The sequence below is a fragment of the Corvus hawaiiensis genome, chromosome 6 (assembly GCF_020740725.1).
Source record: "Corvus hawaiiensis isolate bCorHaw1 chromosome 6, bCorHaw1.pri.cur, whole genome shotgun sequence".
Lineage (NCBI taxonomy): Eukaryota > Metazoa > Chordata > Aves > Passeriformes > Corvidae > Corvus > Corvus hawaiiensis.
The window spans coordinates 55,377,795-55,399,331 of record NC_063218.1 but is presented as its reverse complement, the minus strand read 5'-3'; the positions used below and the strand labels follow the sequence as shown (position 1 = coordinate 55,399,331).

The 21,537-nt window shown below is 41.7% G+C and overlaps 1 protein-coding gene across 9 annotated transcripts in view; it reads right to left on the bottom strand.

Annotated features, from left to right (window-relative positions):
* The window catches only part of MICAL2 (microtubule associated monooxygenase, calponin and LIM domain containing 2), a 119,393-nt gene that overhangs the window by 79,031 nt on the left and 18,825 nt on the right, over positions 1-21,537 (bottom strand). For all 9 annotated transcript variants that reach the window (XM_048306544.1, XM_048306543.1, XM_048306548.1 and 6 more), the window contains exon 2: positions 17,016-17,373. In XM_048306544.1, the coding sequence (XP_048162501.1) occupies positions 17,016-17,279 (264 nt within the window). In that variant the 5' untranslated portion in view covers positions 17,280-17,373. The remainder of the gene's footprint in view (positions 1-17,015; positions 17,374-21,537) is intronic.

The following is a 21,537-nucleotide window of genomic DNA, read 5'->3' as shown; positions in this document are numbered from 1 at the left end:
AAGGGAACTCAGCAGACTTGTCCTGGCTTCGGCAGGGCACTCATCCTGCCCTATTCCATTTCACCCAGTGATAAACATCCTCACTCTTAGGACAATCACATTTTAGGAGCTTATGCTTCTGAGCATCCTCGGAAAAACCACTTCCAAAATGATTACAGAGGATTCCTGCCCAAATTTTAGTTGACAGCTGTAATTTTTCACGGACTAACAGAAAAAGGATTTCCAGAATGCAAACTAATTAAACCCCAAGCATATCTCATGCTTACATTTCCTTGACTGATTACTAAAAACTGATTAGAAACAGTCTTATAGCTGGACAATGCTGTTGCTCCCTACCTCCTACAAACTCCCTCTACTCCTCCAAACCCCCACAGGCTTCACAAAATCCATGCCGTGAGTTCCAGCTCTGCAGTGGCTGGAGCAGGGAGATCTGAGGTGGGTCTGGGAGGATGGGAGAGCTCCAGCACAGCCATGCTGCAAATCCAAGCCCATGATGTCAGAGGCCAGACACGCTCCTGTGCATCCCGCACACAGAGCCAGACAGTGACTGCAGCTTCAAAGCAAGCACAGCCTCTATCTGCAGCTCGCTGGATTCCAGTCTGGTTCCCATTACATTGCAATTTCAGAAAATAGAGTCATTATTTATTTTGGTTTGGCCATCATTTGTTTTCAGATTTAACAACTTAAGCAAAAAGTATCTGGTGCTGACTTTTGTCCAATCCAAATCATAAAAGTGCAAAAATGTCTTTTTTAAATTTAATAAATAATTTGAATAAATTCCCACTGAAAGAAGAACTCCTGTGAGGTGCTTTGGCTTCGCTTTAGGCAAGTGTTTTGTTAACCAGAGATATTAAAGTTAGGTTGTTGCATTAGCCACTTGGCTTTGATCCTCTTAAAAGAACATATTTAATTCACAATTTCAGAAGAACACTCCTCACTGCATGATGAATATTAAAGAAAAAAACCAACAAAACAACAGATGTAACAATATAAAGGAAGACCACAGAGTGCAGTTGTAGCCCAGCTGAAAAGGATCACCGGTGGATCTGGGTCAGACTCTTTTGCTCATGCTCCTTGTGATTAACATGGGGACTCTGGGCTCTGATAAGTGAACGACTCCATTGAGCCTTCACAGCTATGGGCTTTTCCAGGCATGTTGAGCAGGCAGTTGGAAACACATCACAAATAAAGCCCCTACATGGTCTGATAAGGCGAGGTTGGTTTTTTCACTTACAAACTGTATTATATATAAATAAATGCAACTTCAAAGAAAATTAAAAATAAAAAGAAACTGCAGTCTTCGGAGATTTAGTCATAGTGGATCCTGCCAAGTAACAAAACCCACACAGAAAACCCTTCCCTCCTCCTGGTGCTTTGCAACACAGTATGTTAGAATTTTAAGGAGGATTCTGCCCTCTCCCCTCCTCCTGTCACCACTGACAAAGTAACTTCATAATTGCCTGGAGACACCAGGAAAAATGGTTATATGTTTGCCATCATCCATGGTTACCTCCAGAAACATATTTATCTACATCACAGAGCTATTTGTTCTTTGATTTATTGAGGACACTAACTGCTGGTGTAGGACTTACTCTTGGCACTTTTTCATCTAATTTTGAAACGTCTGGGGTCAAAACCAGCACAAAACCCTTGCAAAAGTAATTCTTACTATATTTGTGTTCCTATCTTTACTAAGTAAGGGAAGGGCCCTTGCCGCTCCCCAGCGGTCTGCTTGCCAACAAAGTCCCGGAAGAAACCTTCCTGCAGCCGGTCTAGAACAAACTTTGAATGGCATCTTATTTTCCTCTCCTGTTATCCCAGTCTCCTGGCTCATCAGGGCCTGCTTTTGAAACTAATTTCTTGCAATTTAACACAGATCGTGACAGCTGGCATCACATAAGGGAATCTCAAAACAATCAGTCCTGAATGAACAAATGCCAACAGCTTCTTGACATCCACATCACCATTCACACATCAACTGCCTTTTAACAGTGCCAGATCATCCCCTACAAAGCTAAAGGGCAACTTGACTTTTCAAAGCATCTCCTACAAATTATTCCAAGTAACAGTTGCTGAACAGAACAGACAAAGAGCTTTTGCATATTTCTTGCTCAAGCTGGAAATGAAGAGTCTTGTATAGTTTTACAGGGCAGCTTATGAAAGAATAAGATCATGGCGAGACTTCTGCGACCTGCCTGAAGAATCAGTATCATGTTGGATGTTACATCTTGTTTTACTACTGCGAGTACACCGTGTCAGTGCAAGATAATAATATTGAGAGAAGACAATTTTCTTGGTGAAAACCTCTTAGTACAAATGGCTGATCTTCTGCCTGCAGATGTATGTGAATATTTTCTGTCAAATGAGACGCTTCATTGAATTTAACACATTCCTCAAGAATAGCACCTACGTTAAGGCAAAATTACAGAAAGAATGTGGGTTCAAAAATTCCCATTGAACGAGACTAATGCAAGTTTCCAGGCCAATAACAGTTGCCTAGTGACTAACTTATGACTATTTCAGCTTAAATTCATACTTAGTAAGTAAAGCATGGACATTGTTGCACTTCACAATAAAACACTAATTAATCTCTGCATATTTTATAAAAGTTGTTTACTCAAGTTGCTGAGTACATACTATGTTTCTATAATACTGTTAAAAAGTATTTTACTATGCCCTAAAAGATAATTGTTTCTGTATGAATCTTGTCCCACGCTATAACCAAGCACAGTACACAATGCATTATTTATCTTCAGACTGAAATAGAGCAGAACTTCATGGATTTCTTCCTGCTACAGTTAAAATGTATCAGAAATTTTCCCTTGTACTAACAAACACACACAGCATTTGGTAAGTCCCATAAGCTTGATTCCACTCAGGGGTTAGTCTGACTCTAAGAGATGCTACTTTCTCTCTATGAGTGGGTTTAGGAATGGCCGTGCCTTGAAAATCTCCAGGAAATATTCCTAGTGCTGAGCTAAATGGCAGCACAAGTTACCTCTCCAACAGCACAATGGCTTCTGCGCCAGGCACAGGATTTTGAGATGACCTCCCGTATATAATGTACAAATATATGACTCAAAATAGGAGGCGAGGAAAGGGAGAGGGATACAATGTAGAGGCCTCTTGCAATCCCTCCTTTCCCCCACTATTAAACTGGCAGCCTGTGAATCCAGGCACCTGCATCCCATTCTGGAAAAACCATATGCAGTTTAACAGCTGAGAATTTGCAGAATGCCTCTGTTGGTTCTCACACAGTAAAGTAAGCTTGCAGAAACAAGGGAGGGCTTGGAAGAAAGGAGTGAAAGGGCAAAAATACCACCACTGTGTTTCACAAAAAAATCCCAACAAACCCCAAACCAACAAACCAAAAAAACCCCCCAAACAAACAAACAAATCCCCACAACAACAAACACACAAAAAAAAAACCCTCAAAATAACGCTCAACAACAACCTAGTCACAAAAATCTCATCCACTATAACTGCACAGCAGAATCTACTCATTGACCTTGAAAAAAGTAAAAAAAATTAGCTGTCGGCATTTACATGCTCAAGGAATCTACCAGTTGGTAGTAGCATGGGGCTGGGGGGATACAACAAACAGCATCTCTTTGCATAGTTAAGAACAGACAAATCCTGTTGTAGCCCAGTGCATTATCCCACTGTTGTCATCCCACTCTAAATCCCTCACTCCTCTCCTGCCCAAGGTACCCAAACATTAAATTAATCCTGGAAAATAAGAGGGTGTTAAATAATGATCCACTCCCTGTATTTTCTTGGGATGAAGACAGAAGCTTCAATCACTCCAGGAATCCAAGACTTCCTCATTTCTGCCTTTCAGTTGTTTTGGAGGTGAAAAAGAGGATATTATTTTTAGCCTCGAGCTCAACAATAGCTGCATAGACACACACACCCCCCCCTTTGTTGTCCTATGGCATGCCAGGTGAGAAGCACCACTGCTACTCTTCAGTGAAAATGCACACAGAGAGTGGTAAAAAAACCAGCAAAAACCATCCACCCAGCTTATTTAACTGCCTTTAGCTCATACGCAATTTTCAGCCAAACCACCAACTGGAAGCCAACCTACAGGCATGGATCACACTCCCAGAAAGGAGCACCAAGGGGTGGCTTTCCCCACATGCTTCCAAGCCCCCTGACCCTCGAGGCTGCACTGTCCTCGGCAGCTGTCGGCCCCCCCACCCAGTAACAGGAGGCTCTGCCTGTAGGATGCAGAGGGACAAGGCTTTGCTTTCCCATGGCAAACCCTCTTCCATCACTTGCTCTGTGCCTCAGGCACCTTCATTTCCACAGTTAGCAGATCTGGGACTATGACAGAAGACAATTTTCACACCGGCCCTGGCCTTTGTGCAACACCCAAAGTGACAGGGGCGCACCAAGGACGAATTTGGCTGATTCCAGAGGGTCACATCCTACATGGATTTGGACAAGTGTTTATTAGTGATAGGGCTTAATGTGCTGCAACATGAGACAGGCACAAAATGTAATGAAACAACACATTTTCTGGAACAGCAGCGACTGTTCCCCTGGAAAGGCTCCAGAGAAAAACAGCTGCATAAGCAGCTAAGGCAGACGGCTACCAGAAGCTTTCTCCACCACAATGCCTTTCAGTCCATCCCCTTTACTAGATACGAAAACGCTTCTGGCAAAAATAGGATGGCTCAGTGGGACATTCCTGACTTACTGACTTACAGTTCATCTCCCATTCGCAGCCTCAGATTTTATCACACAACTTCACTGACAGCCACCGGATACAACACTGCAGCCAAATGTGCCCTGAACCCACCGAATAATCAATTTAAAGTTTGAAACATCATCATGGAAGACACTGAAAAATGAAAATTTATATGCCACTTCAGACAACATTAAAAATGTCACAGGCCGAAGCTTTATTTTTAATAAAAATTAAGTCTTCAATCTTCCACCCCAAGAAAGGGGGGAGAAGGCCCAGAAGCTAACTAAACTTGCACTACAAAGATTATGTAATCTTTAAAAGGGTATTTTTCTCTGTTGTACTATTTTATGAGCTCCTCATAGAATTAGTGTGTCATTTGACAAAAATAATATTCACTTAGATGTATTTTAATGAGAGATCCTAACTCTCCAAAGAGTTATGTGGACACTCCTTAAATACACTACAGATAGTTCTGAAAATCTACTTTAAAATATTATTAAGACTAGCTGGATCTTGCTGAATGGGCATTTTTGGAGAGTGAACACCATATAAATACCACTGTTGGGGAAGTTCAAAGGCAGCTGGGAACAGCGAGGCTCACACACCCCTAATTGCAACAAAACCCTGCGTCAGGGCATGAATTCAGTGCATCACTACGAGTCCACTTCCACTTTCAATCCCACCAGTATTTTACCCTTTGTACCCCCAGCTGAGCACCTCAGAAATGTGCAGTTTTATCCTCTCCCAGATCAGTGACTGGCATAAAAGAAGTCCCAGCTTTATTTTTTTTCTCCTTCTAAGACTCTAACATGTATCCAAGGCCACCTAACACAGGGTGACTTTAGCCAGAGTTCTGTCCCCTGCTCTGTGCCCTGCAGCTGCTGTGCTCACAGCTGGATGCAGCACAATCCAGGGATCAGAGGATCTATCTTTATTGCCCTCCTGTTTTATTGAGTCAAAATGCCAGAAGTGAAACATTAGTACATTTATTGCATTCATTTGGCTCATCTTTACTGGGATTTTTTTATCTTTTTTGGAAGATAAGCTTCTGCATGGAAAAAAGCATGTGCCTTCATTTTTCCTGGATGTATTTGGACACACTTGTCCATCCATCCTCTCTGTCACATGGATATAGGTTCTAATATTAGATCTGTGTATTAAAAAAAACCCCTTTCCATAGTTTGAAATTAAAACAATGGTATGCAAGACATCCGAAATTTATATTCTGCTATGTCACACATTAAAGAGGGGCTGTGTGCACTGCGGGTGTTGGAAGGTCAAGAGTACCTTCCATGATGCAGCAGAGCTGTCAGGACTTTGGAGGTTTTCTGAAGAGCTCTCTCAGGTGGCATTGGTTGTATTTAAATATGGTAACTTGATCTCAGATCTTTTAGAACAATTTGCAAAAATACATCTTTAAAAAATTGCAACTGATAATCATAACACAGGAAAGTATTCCCAGAAACTTTCTGTTCCCCTGCACCAGTTACAGTTATCCAAAAAACCTAGACCTTACTAACAAGAAATGTTCTACTAATTTCAGTAAACATATCCACCAGAAACCAGGCAACTGCTTTAACCCCAAAATCTCCTTAAATAAAGCACAAAATAAGCCCTCTAACATCCTTTGGAATTAAGTGTGTTTGCTGTTTTCTTACCTGCCTTTCATTGTAACCAAAACACAAGGAAGAAAAAAAAAAAACAAACAAGCCCACACCCAAAACCCAGAAGAGATTGCTTTCTTTTCTTTTTTTGGCCAGTTGCTTAAACAATCAAAATGAAAACAAGATAAACCTTGCAGAAAGAATGTTGCCTGACTATCCCAGCCATGAACATGGTTGGCAGCATGTAAGTACCTGGCCTGTTTTTTGTAGGCTTACGCCTGTCACGCTGAGATAGTGCTCCAAGGCTATACTTAAAAACTTAGTGTAGAAAACCCAAAACAAAACCATGAGACAAAATAATTCATCCAGAAACGAAGAACTGATGAAGAGAGATAAAGGAATAAAGGCATCAAGAGCCTCAGCTCTGAGCACAGCAGAGGCCAAGCCTTGAGTCTTGGGAACTTTGTGAGTAGTGACTGAGAGAAAATGGTTAATTCTCTGCATGGTTTTCAGGGGCAGGGGCTGGCCAGCCAGCAAAGGACTTGTCTATGTACCCAGAGGAAAGGATTTCTCATGCTCTATGGCATCTAAAGCATGCAGGCAGGTTGGTCAACAACCATGGCTTTGCTACAGCAAGAGGTTGGTAACACACTTTAAAAATACACCCCCGTTGCTCCAGCCTGGCCCTGGAAATTTTAGCCAAACCTCACAACAATCTAATAAATGAGCTGAGCTTCCACTTGGAAACTGGCTTTTTCAAGTGAGTGGGGAGTCAAGTTACTTTGAGGGTATTTCACAGAGTATTTTAAAATATGATCTAAAATACATTCTCCTATTCGATGAATCATTAACCAACACCCATTTAAGACGTGGCTTTTAGAAGCCAGTCCTGGGTAAATGAGCTCATATAGAACTAGACATCAGGTCTGAGTCAGAATCCAGATTTTTAAATTATATTTATTTTTAAAGATCTTAATCATTTAATCTCATCATTCCTAGGGCTCCTAAGCAGAATGACTGTACAACAGTGTACATCAGCTTATAGGTGAGCTCAAAATGCAATACTGTACAAGAAGGCAGCAATTCTGGGCTCCTGGGGTCTTTTTTTTTTCCAGCTCATCATGCAGCTATCAAAGTCAGTGCATTTCCACTGCTAGCACTCATAGACACTTAACTAGGAAATCTAAATACAGCTCCAGAAAGAGTGATAATCTGGGTTTTTTTTTCCAGTTTAACTGGTCGCTTGCACAAACCAATTTACCATGGGTACACAATACCTTTACTTTTTAAGTTTTTCATACAACTTGAGAAGACTATGAATTATCAACCAGCACTTCTTAGTAACATAGCATCCCAGCAGTGCCAGCAAGCAAGATGGACTTGAATTTTTCAAACAACCAGAATTAAAAATATTTACCTTTAGCATAACATTTTTTACGAAGGTTTCTGATAGCGGAGAAAGTTAACAGCACTCACAGAACCCACAAACCAGGCTGCTGGCAGCATGTCACACAGTGAAAGTTAAATTTCAGCACCTCTAGTTCTTATTTCCAAAACCTTTCCTGGCTGAAAACAAAGGTGGTACATAATAACCCTTATTACTGAGGGAGAGAGACTTGAAAAAATAAAATTAAATACAAAATGGTGAAAAAACATAAAAAGAAGCATGCTTCAAAAAGAGGGGCAGAGAGCTGAGGACATAAAATTTGGCAGCAAATTACACATCATGAGGTGTAATCGTCTCTTTTACACAAACATCCGACACAATAGAAGGGAGATAAACATACAGAGAAGACCAGCGTTTATTTACACGTACTAATGAGTCTGTTTTCACATTCCAGGCAGGCAGAAATTCAGATGGAGGCACCTGCCTCAACAACACCGGCTGTGCTTGTTCTGCCACTATCAGGGCTGTATCTGGGCTGGCAGGCAGTGAACTTCCTACCCCAGGTGCCTCCAGCCAGGCAGGACACGCAGAACCATGGCTGGCCAAGCAGGGAGCAGACCCTGCAGCAGCCCCAGCAGCCAGGAACGGCTTCCTACTCTATGCCATTATTTCCTACCTTGCTAAAGCACAAATAAGAGAAAAAGTGGGGGAGAAGAAACCTGAGAGAAATGCCTTTGCCTTCCACTGAGCCCTTGCTGATGTGCTTAACTTGTTATTACTGCTCTGGGTGTGCAGGCCTTGGCAGGAAGCTCAGCACCATCTCCTGCAACTGTTTTCTAATCCGAGTTGCAATTCACCCCGGAGCAGTGGTTTTATCTGAATTGTAAATCCTGCAAGGATGGCAGAGTGCAGCTGGGACAGGACCAGGAGGAAGGAGCGCTTGCTGTTGCACAGGTCCTTTCAGAGCTGCTCTCGTAAATCTTTCAAAGGGGGAGGAGAACGAAACAACACAAGGCTAACTCACAGCGTGGCAGAACCACATGGTTCCTGCTCAGACAGTATCTCAGTCAGATGAACAAATCCAGAGAGTGATGCAAGACAAGTCAGGCAGTATCTCTGGCTTGGTTTGTCAAGTAGAAACAGTGCACCCTTGGAAGAACACGAGCTATTCTTCAGGAGTAGCAAAGTCCAGGGCAAAACGCAAACTTTGGAAAGCTGATCAGAACTTGATCTATCAGCATCAGCAAGACTACAAGAGACAGAAGGTGAAATGCCACAGCAGTTCTGGTTGTGCTCCAAGTAACTCTGTGGTGTTCCCCTTGGGGCCTTATTGAAGCCTCTCCTGGAGGTCACATTCTCCAAAGCTCTGACCATTCCTGCTGCTCTGCTCTGGACTTGCTCCAGTTTATCTGCCAGACTATTTTAGCTGGAGTTTCACCTGCACCAAGAAGGTGGCTGGATTTGTGGGTCCTTACAAGCACCAGATCATTTTCTGCAGCATATTCCAAATCTTCTCCAGGTATTACACTCCTCTGTTGGAAGGTTCATAATCTTCTAGTAGGTTTTGGCAATTTTACCCTGTTTTTCTCAGGTTAAGACACACATAATCCAGAGATGACAAACGGTTTGCAGAAACCTGGCTGTTTGTAGACACAAACAAATTTTGTAAGTGCAGACTTGTTAGGGAAGGTGGGAATTTCAAGAACTGTCTGACAAAAATAATCCACCTTTAAACAGTGTCGCAAAGAAAGTAAAGCAAATTAAACTAATTTCAGGTGCATTAAAAAGGAATTTCTACTTTTTCTTTTCAACATACACCAGCTAAACTTCTTTTTTTCACCGTGAACACCATCACTGTTACGGCTTTTTAGAGAGAAAACGCAAATAGAAATATTCTTGTTTGCTTAAGATAATATATATTTTCTGTTCTTATACAGCACCTTAGAACTGTGGTATTTTACATTCTATGAAAAGTGTATTAAAAGCTATCTGCACTAAGACCTAAACAGCAGATAATGTAGAATTACATTTGTCAGCAGAAAGACAGCAACCACATCCCAAAACCCCCTGTTCTCAGGGCAGACATGGGAACCTCGGGAAGGACCTCAGCTGCAGGAGACAGGAAATTGCCTTATTGTCTGAAATCTGGGGTTTAGCAGCCAAGTGTTTAATCACTTCTTGGTAGCAAAAGTTATGTATTTCCTTACTTATCAGTACACAAACATTACCAGAGCGAAGCTGGAAGTGTAGCTAACAACAAACCCCTAACGACCACATCTGGCACCGACCCTGTAACATCCACATGGGTCTCTTGGAAGGCAGGAGAAAGACCTGATCCGAGCAAAGCATCCCGCCCTGGAGCCCCCCTTGCCCCCCACACCAGCCTGCCTGGTGGATAGACACGGCCCAGCTGCCTCAAAGAACCAAACCCCAAAGCCCTACAAAGCCAGGGTCAGGGGAACACACCCTGTCATAGCCTTTTGTTTCATTCAGACCTAGTTAAGCCACTTGCGGTGACAATAGTGGTGGTTTGTGTGAAAGTAACTGCATGTCACTCCCTGTGGGAATCTTTATAAAATATCTAGGAAATCAGGTCAGGGTGGGACAGTTCCCTTCTCTCGATTACTAGCAAAGCCATTACGTGAGGGACAGAAACAGCACAGTTCTGTCAAAATACAGATGCAAAGCTACTGTTACCTTCCAAGCCAAAAAAAATTTACATTCCAAATGCCTAAAAAGTCTTATCTAGACTGTCTGATTACTCTGCTTTGGCCAGGCTTCATTGCTTTTCATGACTGATAAAGCTGAAAAAACTGTATGTTTGTGGAAGTGTCTCCAAGATAATGAAAATAAAGTGATTTCATTACCAAATCACATGCCAAACATTTGCTTTTGCTGATGTAATTTGGCCTAATCTCACTATAAAACACATCACAAAGAGTCAAATACTTTGTTTTGTTTTCAAAGAACTGTCTGCTGTGTGTCCTGTCATCACCCCAACTTCTCCCTATCCCCTCTCTAAAAATCCTTCGAGAAATGAACACGGATGCAGTGTTCAACAGTTGTGGTTTCCCTGCATGTTCATATGTAATTTACTGCTTCTCCACTCATCTCAAGCAAATCTTCCTTGCCACTCATCCTCATTAGTCCCATATTTTCTCCAGCTTTGAAATAGAAGTTGCTTATTAAAATCCTTTAAAAGAAATCTACAATGGAAATCCAGTGCAATGCTTTAGAAGCCAAACAGGCAAAAACAAAGGAGCACCAATATCAAGATAAACAGCTTGTATTTCAAGTACACCAAACACACCTAGGTGCCACTTAAAAAGTCAATAGAACATGTGGCCTTTAATATTCCCAAAAACCTTGACAGCTTCTGGACTCTACTACTCAAGCACTGTTTGTTTCGTTTTTTTTTTTTTTAAACGAACAAACACACACACAAAAAAAAAGCAGCTGAATGTCTCTTTGTAAAAAGCCACAACCTTTCATTCACTCAACTTCCTAAACTTGGCAGTCATCTTCTAGCCGACTAGTTCAAGTCTTGTGGACTTCACAGAGAACGCCTTTCTATAAAGATAAGCAAGATAGCAACACTATCTAACAAATCTGCAACAAGTTTGGTGTGTTCATTATAAACCCTGGTTGTCAGGTTCGGAAATCTCCCCATTCCAATAATTATTTTGAAGAAATTAGTAAATCTAGAAAAAGGGATGGGTTTACTCTTTATGGAGTAAAGAGGTAAAAGTTTTCATTATAATATGGATATTTTTCCATTGGAGCATAACTGGCTTTCCTTTTTTTCATCTTACAATTCAATTACTCAATTAAAAACCAAATGTTTGTCTTGAGGGATGCAATCAGTCAGGTCAGCTGAACACTCAAACTCAGTGGCTTCTGTACTGGTATGTGCAGCACTGGAGAAACCTGGCTGAAAATCTCAGTTGCCTCTGAAGGATCAACAAGTGTCAGCCCTTGGAGAGGAAATTTGGCCACCTTACCTGCAGGTTTATACACGCTGGATGATTTGCTTAATTAAGAGACAAGTATTTGTCTAGCACGACAGAGGAAGGTGGGAAGACTCGTGGAAAACAGCCTCCCTGATTTACCACAAGGGGCAAGGCTGCAGAATAGGATGTTTGTAAACAAGTGAGGACTGGTAGGAAGCCAGTTTCTACCTCACAACAAGCAGAGAGACCTGGCACCCACTGCTCGTCCTGTGATCACCCTGCGGCTACGGAACACGGCAGCACCCGGCACAGACCAGGAGCTCCTTTCCCTTTCTCAGCTCTGTGGGAAGGAGAGCACCAGCAAAGTAGGTTTGTTAACTCCCAAGGCATTCATTTGGCCATCTTTAGAAATGGAGACAATGTGAAAAGGAGTGGAAGGGGTTTGCAGATAAAGACCATCCCCCATTTTATCACTCATGGGTACACCAGTGTGGTTAGGACGGGGGGGCACGGCTCAGGTTCAGCCACAAAACCTCCAACCCCAATTCTGACCCAGGGCTCCTCCTCTGCTGACTCACCCTGGCCCAACTCCCCTGAAACCGCAAGCTCTCTGTAATGCTGCGTTGGCTAAAGCATCACCGTGGAGCCCTCTGTGCAGCAGGGACACCGATGCCACCGAGTCCCGGTCAGACTGACAGCACATGACAGTGCCAAAAAGAGCCACTCCCTTCTTATGTAAGTCCTGGAAACACGGTTAAAAATAATTTTAGAGTCATTCTCCTGCAAAAAGTCTCCCAACAGGAGTTTTCGGAAGGAAAATTCATCTATTGTAAAATAAGATTTGAAAGGCCAAGTTCAGGAGTGGGTAAAACAAGAGAGGCATTTGGGGACCTGGTTTAGTGGTGAATACAGGTGGTACTGGGTTAACCAGTTGGACTCAATCCTAGAGGCCTTTCCCAACCTTAATGATTCTATGATAGACTTCAAGATCATTGAATTTGTTTTTCAGGATTTTATATGATTCCATATACACATATACCTACAAATGCATATATGTGTATTTTTAAATGCACAGCTGTCAAAACTTCTTAGCTTAATTTTATTTCCTTGCTTTATGCTAATATTGTTCAGCCTTGAAACAGCAGCTCAGACTGTACAAGTCCCCTGCCCAGAAACTGTGCCCAAGGTGGGGTCTAAAATACAGACAATGCTCAGAAGACCAAAGCTGTGCCCAGGAATTTGTCCCTCCTCCACTGATCCAAAACTTGTCCATCCAGAGAGAAATGCCAGAGTCTACCAAAGCAGCTGATAATTATGCAAAGTTTCCTTAGTTCTCTGGTGTAAGCATGTGTTTTGCAAAAACAGCATGGACCTTTGAAGGGGAAGGCAACACTACGTATTTGCATGCTTTAGAGAACCAACACCTCCTCTCAGAGTAAGCCTGGGATGTTTCCATGTGCAGAAATCTCTGCTCTCTTGAAGCATGGGAGTGACAGAATTTCAGGTGCACAGCATGAGCCAGGTCCTACCCCCTGATACATATTTATACCTATCTCAAACATCAGAGGGAGTCTCATTTATATGTGCATGCACATATTGGTATCATTTACACAGGTAAACTGAAAGTAAACGTAAATCAAGTGCAAGTAATGAATCTGCTCCATACAGAGAGGAAACGCTCCCAGATGTCTTTAAAAGGCTAATGAATATACTAACACTAGCTGGATGAATTCTTGGTCATCACTGCATCATGTTTTGCACGTTCGGAAATTCAGCCTAACATTCAAACTGCTAGCATAGGGAACAACATGCATTAAACCTTTAACGTTCTTCAATTGTCCACTTCAGAGTCCAACTGTGCTCCTCTGCATTAATTAGTAAAAGATGAAAACTAGAGAGAAATTTTGTCAGCATAAAAAATTTGTGCTTTTTATGGACATATTTGCAAAAAGCACAGTGTGGTATCTACACTTTTGCCTGATTAGTACAAACTTCTGTTTCTCTCTAATACTGGTGAACTGGGTAAGTACCAGCTCCAGAAACAGATTTTGAACAGGACTCATTCTCAGCTTACAAGCTCAAGAGTGAAGGAAGCTCATGTTTTGTACAGATTTAACACTCATAACAGGTGGACTCCTACAGTTTCAGAAATTTCATTTCTGCCCCAATTCTGTGCATGTCTTTTTACAGGACTCTGGTTTTATTTTGGGGCGTTTGTGGGGTTTTTTTCTTCTACAAAGAATTCAAGGCAAAATAATGCCCCCAGTAAGACAACTCTGAAAGAGCAGTGGGTTTGAACTTCTTAAAAATTGCTCAACTGGTTTTATTCATCCAGCTTAAAATTGTATCATTGTAGAAACTTTGAGAGCCATATTTGGCAATGCTCTTCAAGAGCAGTTAAGACACAGGATTATTGTTATTTAGCCAGAGCGGAACGTTCTGTATGTATAAAACTTGTGTATATTGCAATGAGTAACTTAAGTGTGGCTGAAGAGTTTATAAGCACAAAAATCAACAAGTACAGCATTCAGCTCTTAAATACCATGCAAAAAAAAAAAAACCCACCCAAACAGTTTTGGGATGAAGCAGCAGATTTTCATTTTGTTTAAAAAAACCCAAAAAAACAAAAACAAAACAAAACAAAAAAAAACCAAACAAAAAAAACCCACAAAAAAACAATCAAAAACCTCCTCTGAGTAATTTAGAACCCAATTACATTATATCTCCCATATCTCCTCCAAAGATTAGGAAGATTGCAAAGTCGTATCTAAGAACCATGAGCTGCAGGCTCAGCTTGAGCGTCCAAGGCCACAACCTCATTTAAAGCCTTCAAGTCATGTATTTTTTTTTTTTTAAATGATGCCTACTAGCAACCTTGGCTCTGTTTACAGAGCTGCAGTTGCAAAAATCCACTTAGCTCATTGCTCCAGTTGTGATCCTGCTTTAACAAGTAGGATTTTTACTCTGGGCTGATCTACTTCAAGCAGTCCCCAGGCAGTCCCACAGAGGTGAGTGCTGGGCACCACCGCCAGGATTTAGCTGTGAACTCCTGTTTCACGGCTGAAAACAGCACCTGGCACAGCACACAGGTAAGACAGAGCTAAAATCACCAGTTGCACTGGAGAGAAAGGGTGCTATGCATGCTGCAGCCTAATCTCTCTGCACTGGCTGGGGCGCCAGCATTTCTGAGAATCTCTTATCTGTAACAGGGGCTGTCAGAGCCCACCACCACAATGATCAGGGGGTCCACACTCCTCTCCCAGCATATCAGGCCTCCTCTCCCCAGGGAAAGGCACAGATAGGCTTTGCAGCAGCCTGTGATTCACACCCGAGGAATGTTTGGTAGATATCCCCACCGAGCCCGCAGACTGTGGTTGCTGCTCTCCTTCCCAGCAATCTGAAGATTCATGTTTCTCTCGTTAAATCAGCGATGACACAGTGAAGTGCAGGTCTGGGCACGGTCCAGGTTCATGATGAACCTCTCCAAGTATTTCACGGAATATCTATACCCACACTCTTCACATACAGACATTCTATATCCATTTGCAAGTTGGTCTTGTGCATCATTGAAATGTCCATTAATTTCTGCAAGTACTCATTACACCATGCCACTAAAAATAAATCTTTAATCTCAAGGGGCAGTAATACCATAATTTCAACACTGTGGAAGGTGTTGATTAGCATTCTTCTTGGCAACCTTGTAAAGCATTACTTACACAGGCTATACATTTTATGTACCAACCCATTTCCACAAGACTTCTCACAAAATAAAAATTAATCGCTTTGCTTAGAAAGTTTACAGAACAAAGCCTTGGCTTTGTAATGTCACCCTGAGAGAAGACTTAGATTTTATATTTCACATGGGTCTTAAAACTGCTTTTTTGCTTTGCAAATACTTCCTCAAACTCATGACCATGGAAATTTGGACCTGGGGCTGTATGTGTATGGCGAGGTACATGTGGAATATTTCCTGTAATTGGTTGATCATCAGACACTTTCTCATTCCTTCCCTTTCCTGTCTGTTTTCATCACAAAGATGCTCCATGACATATGTTCAAGGACTTTTCCAAAGAACAAAAAGGGAGGAAGGAAGCACAGGTCAAAAAGGGAAATGAAGGGAAAAAGGAAAGGAGAAAAACAGAGCCTGCCAGGAAAACAGTGTAGATAGCTGCAGTGATACTCCTTTACTAAATAAAACTATATTAAGGACCCTTATGACCTTAGAAAACATTAATAATCATTGGGAGCTTATGAAAAATGAATAAAAGCAGAGGACTCTACATGTACTGAAGGTAACTTGGTGTCCTTCTCCCTTCTGCTTTTGAGACTTTTCGGTCAATGATGCAAACCAGAAGAAAGAGACCTTCAAAACTGCCTATCTACTGAGTCCATGAAAGAACACTTCAGTGACAGTTTTAATTAAAAAGTCCTCCACATTTTGGTGTCTAGTTATCCCTCAGTATGTCCCTCCTCTCTGTTCTGTCTCTATACAGTTGAGTAGCTTCTTACAAAGTTACCCTTCTTGGGCAACATTTAGCCATCACTTGGCAGTAAATAAGTGAATTGCTCTTGGGACAAAGCTAGTAGAAATACTCTATGATAGCCAGATGAAACAACTGGCAGGAAGTAGAGTATTTTGTACAGTTTTGTCAGCAAGATTTATACCAGTGTTCAGTAGTGCTCTCTATCAAAACATGTATGGCATTCTCTGTGAAAAGAAGATAATTTCCTGTCCTCTCCACAACCAAGCCTCCTTCAGTAACTACCACAGAGCAATCAGCCACATTCCGCTTGCAAAAAGCACTGCCAGGAAAGGACTTCATCAATAGTGCAGGATTTTCTTTTGTTGTTTTTTAGCAACTAGAGCCAATGCCAGGTGACAAAGACAAATCCCCACACCTCCAAGCAGCACTTTCAGAGAGCAGCTTAGGAACTGCTGCTGGAAGACATTTGGCCAGGCCTGATCTCTTACGGCACGCACAAAGCTGAGGAGCCTGCTGAATATGTTACAGTCTGTACCTTGCAAAGCCCTGTTTAATAAAGTAAGTAGTTCTTGAGAGCCTGGAATGAATGCAGCCTACTTCTTCAGAAGTTTGCATCTCATGCCTGTTTGGTGATGATGTATAAAAAGGACAGAATATCTGAGACAGACCGGAAAGCAGGACACTTTAAGGCCCACTCTTTCATATAGTGTTTCCACAGAACTTTCAGAAAAAAAACCCCTTAAAATTCGACCAAATCAGTTGATAACCAGTTTCAGCATATTAAAGGAAGGGCTACATGAACAGAGACACTGTATGTGATGGTAGAAACCTTGCTTCTGCAGAAAAACAAGCTTAAAAGTTTCCAAGCTATGAAATCCAAAACTGAACTCCACTTACCTTAGTGTTCATACAAGACTTTCCACGTTTATATTCTTTGTGACTCGCTCTTTTATCAAGCTTGTTCCACAAAGCTTTGGCCTTCCACGTGGTCACCCTCGATTTCAGTTTGGTGTAAAAGTTTCTATTGTCCAAAGGGTCTAACTCAAGTTGGCGAGTGAGAATATTGAAGGCTTGAATGGTGCCTTTGCATGTTGATGCTTGTACGAAGTTTTCAAATATCTGGCCAGCCTGATTGTATTTTTCATCATCATTTTCCCCCATGTTCTAAGAGAAGAGTTTGAAGAGGATTAAGCTGGAGCTCTTGTGCCGGGGTACAGGTGATCAGCAATAGCAAGTACTTCCATACATATTATCCCTAGAAAAGACCAATGCAGGTCACATTAGAGCAGGTTCTGCATGATAAAATTAAACACACAAACTGCACATACAATATGAACATAAAAACCCAGCATACAATGAATAGACAAGCAGGCACAAAAAGTCTAAGTAGTGACACCCAAGTGTTACAAACATAACATACTCGTGCTGTCACGACTTGCACTCACAAAGACTGTTATAAAAACCCTGCTAACTCAAGCCTACTGCTTCTAGAAAAACCAGCTTCACTGAGAGCCTGAGCATTTCTTTAATTTTCTTTTTTTTTTTTTCAGTCCTAGATTACTGATGAAGAAACCCCAAATGTCCAGATTCTTTCCCCAAGCAGAATTTATGTATCAGCAAGTGACATTTTGGTCTTAAGAACTCATGAAAACCTGCAGCCAAAAGTCAATGCTGTTTGATTGATTTTTTTATGCTGTTGCACAAGTTAGGGCCAAGAGTGCAGCTGACCCCGAGCAATTTAGTATTGGCACAATCACTTGCCACAAGCAAATGCACAAAACAGGCGAAGCAGAAACATCATCACAAGTTACACCAGAACTGAAGAAACCAGAAAACAAGTAATCACAGAGAGCCCCCCTTTTCCTAACACTCTTGCCAAAATGAGAAAGGGTTTGGTGCTCCGGTGCATAGAAAGGAATTTTATCTCCACGTTTCCACATGTTCAGTGCTGAAGTTATGTGTTTGGAGTCTTACCTTGTCATGTGCTGATGATATAAAGTAATGATGTTTGGCCTGCTAAGCCCCACTGGCTTTTCCTAGTAACATGATCACTGTCAAACTGTGCCTGATACTCCAGATAAATACCCTTACATTCTGCAAGAGCAATGCTATTCTAAATTAACACAAGTTTCAAACAACTAAAATACTTTCATTGCGGCACTCCCTTATCCTTCTTTAACCTTGTTCTCCATCTCTAATGGGGAGCATATTAGAGTCAGCCAAGGTCCACAGAAAATATCCAAGTGGCTTTCACATTTTCCAAGAAAATTGTTACAGGTTATGTATAAACTTGTCCTCAGAAGAAGCTTTACCTGGACTCAAGCTCAGAAATTTAAGTCATGTATTCTTTTTCTTGCTATTAAAGAATTATCTGCCAGTCCAAGAAACCAAAAATTAAATCAATGCTTGCTTAACTTCCTACATAATTAGTTATTTTACTTGGAACATCATCTGTTGGCTGATAGTTTTAGAATAAATTGTTAGAAAGGCCTTTGAAGTCATGCTTTTCAGTTTAATACTGTTCACAAACTATTCATTCTCTGCTTGCATTTCTTTCAGAGAAGAAAAGAGAAAACATAACCAGTGTATTTAAGTAGAGAAGAGACCCACCATGTCTATCTTACCATCCTCTAATACAGAAAAAATATTATGCACTTATTAAAGAAATCCCACGGAGAGATATAAGGAAGCATTTGGAATACTCACATTCCCTGTCTGAGCTCAAAATAAATAACCTTTGTATGCACATCATCAGTCTGTTGTGGGTTTGTGGGTAAAATAAATGGGCAATGTTTAGAGTTTGTACATTTTCTTAGACCAAATGTCATGATTAAATACTTGGTGCCAAGAATAAGTCAGGAAATTTTTGTTTTCCCCTCTGAATACTTCATTTATAGTACATTTCATGCCCTTTTCTGAAGAGCCTTGTGGCTTTGTGAGGCAAAAGCACAAATGTTTTGTGTGCCACGCCTTTCAGAAGATCTAACTTTTCAAGCAGCTGAGTGCCATGAACTCCCATTGACTCAAAAGGAGTTTAGGACATCCTGCACCTTCCCAGGTTCGAGCCCTCGAAGATTAATGAGCAAACCCCTCCAAGAACTATGTGCCAGCAAGAGGGAGCCTGGCTTTGCCACCGTGGTGCGGGTGCGAGGGAGGCCCAGCATTCCCCTCACCGGTGTTGGCTTTGAGAATGCAGAGCTACACAATGGGTTTAGGTCACTCCAAAAAGGACCAACAGATCCAAAAGTTCCATGGGAAGGACAGGGAACAACTGTGCAACACAATGCAAGACGCTACGATGAGGTTTGAACAGCTTGATATACATGAACCTCAGGACGTGAGGGCTCATTTAAAAAAAAAACACTTAAAATCACAGCTAAACACTTACTTCACCTGACTTTTATACTTGCCTGAGCTATTTTTATAACAGAGAAGTCAAAGTATTTTCCTTTTCTCTCAAAGTAATTATGAGCAGCTCCTTGGGGAGCAGGGAAGAGTCAGTGAAATGTCCCACCGCGGACATGTTGGCTGAGGGATTGGCAACCAGATACTCTCTCCTGTGTCACCATAAACTCACATTATGCTGCCTCACTCGGAGCTATGAGAGACTTTGACCAACACAGGAGCTATAAAACAGTGCTTCCTCTCCACTGTTCTATTAGCTCACCCCAAGACTGTGGTCGTGCTCATAAAACACAAGTATCTTTGAACGTTAACTCTTGGCACAACTGATAAGCGAGTGTGATCACAAGCTCTTTGACTCAGTGCTTTTTTCTGCTCACAGAGACAAGAGTTTTATGGCCTCAGCTGTTGCCATCCAGCAAGGAAGTGGGGGAAGAGCAAAGCTAAGAGATGAGAGCAGTATCTGAACCAACCAAAGAAGAAAAGAAGCGTGTGACAGTGCTGATAACAGCGAGGACAAGGCAGGAGCTGCTGTAGGCAAAGGGAAAGGGACAAAAGCATTTTTAGCATGGAGTGGAAGTAGGTGTTGCACACATACAGGCCTGGCCTGGCCCTCCTCTGCCTTTCCACTGGGGAGGACAGTCAGGACACCTTCTCCAGCCTTAAAACCTCCCTTCTCCAACACCACAAAGCCAAAAATTAGACTATTTTTTTCTGGGCACAAAATCTTCTCCTCATGAACTTCCAATACACTCCCATCTTGTCCATACTGAAAAACTGAGGAGTGGCATCTCAGTAGAGACATTTGCTCACTAGTGAAGCATTTCTCCTTGCTGTGTCAGAGGTCATACTCTCCAAAAAACTCACAATTTTGTGGTTAAAAAAGCAGGGTAAGACAGGAGACTTTGGTTACTAAGGTTTCTGGATTGCTGGAAACACCACTTATTTTCTTCTCTTTTTTTTTTTTTTTGGCATGAACAATGTGTTGACAGATGACAGAGCTGAAGATGGTGCTGTAAGTATATGCAGCTGATGGAAAAGTATGCATTTTTTTGTGAGGAGTCACTGATATTTCACTGCAGTATTGTATATAAGTCACCAGAAACAATGCAATAAGGATAAGAAGTTCAGCAGAGTCATTCTTGACTATAATTAAAGTTTCCTGTCCTGTAACAGTCTCTGAGACTTAAGAGGCAATGCATTAACTGCTTACCTGCAGTAGAAAAATTAACAGTGTTTGCCAAAGTACAGGAATTCTTAGAATATTATAATTTATCCTTTTACTCCATCATATAAATCACTCTAGGGATGAAATACAGAGCCAAAAACTTCATCAAGGTGAGTACTGATGCTGAAACTGCAAACTATGCTTTTTTAAGTGACTATTGAGCTTCCTCTAGAAGCACAATCCAAAAATAAAATGCATTTTATTTGAAACTTCACTGAAGTGCTACAGAGCCCAATAAAAATTTGGGTCAGTGAAAGGAAAAGAACAAGAGAGCAGGAAATAGTCTGGACAAAAAGTTCTTTTAAGTCAGAACTGAAGCATCCGTGGGTTAGGCACAAGAATTGCCATTTTTGGTCCCATGCATGATGCATTAAACACATACAAGAACTTGGCCTTCCACACAGCTTCCCATGGGATTACAGGAGTCTCTGGAGGGCTCCAGGGCACAAAACACACTGGGAAGAAGGGTTCCGTTTCGATGGCCCCCTCCACTGTCAGAAGTTACCCCTGCCTCCTTTCTGCCTCCAGCAGGGCAAACAGGAATGTCAGATAAGGAAAGCTGAGAAGTGCTGCTCATGCCTGGTGGCTGCCCAAGAGAAAGTGAAGATCTTGTTACAACTAAAAGGAAAGCAGTGCCAAAGGGGCAGAGAGAAAGCAGAAATTAAAGCAGTGGTGCATGTACAGATGTATACACAGGAAAGCTAATGTCTCCAGTCCTGGCTGATATTTCCTGACAGAAAAAAAACCCAAGCTCTGCTACTGCAGACAATTTTGAGAACACTGAAAAAA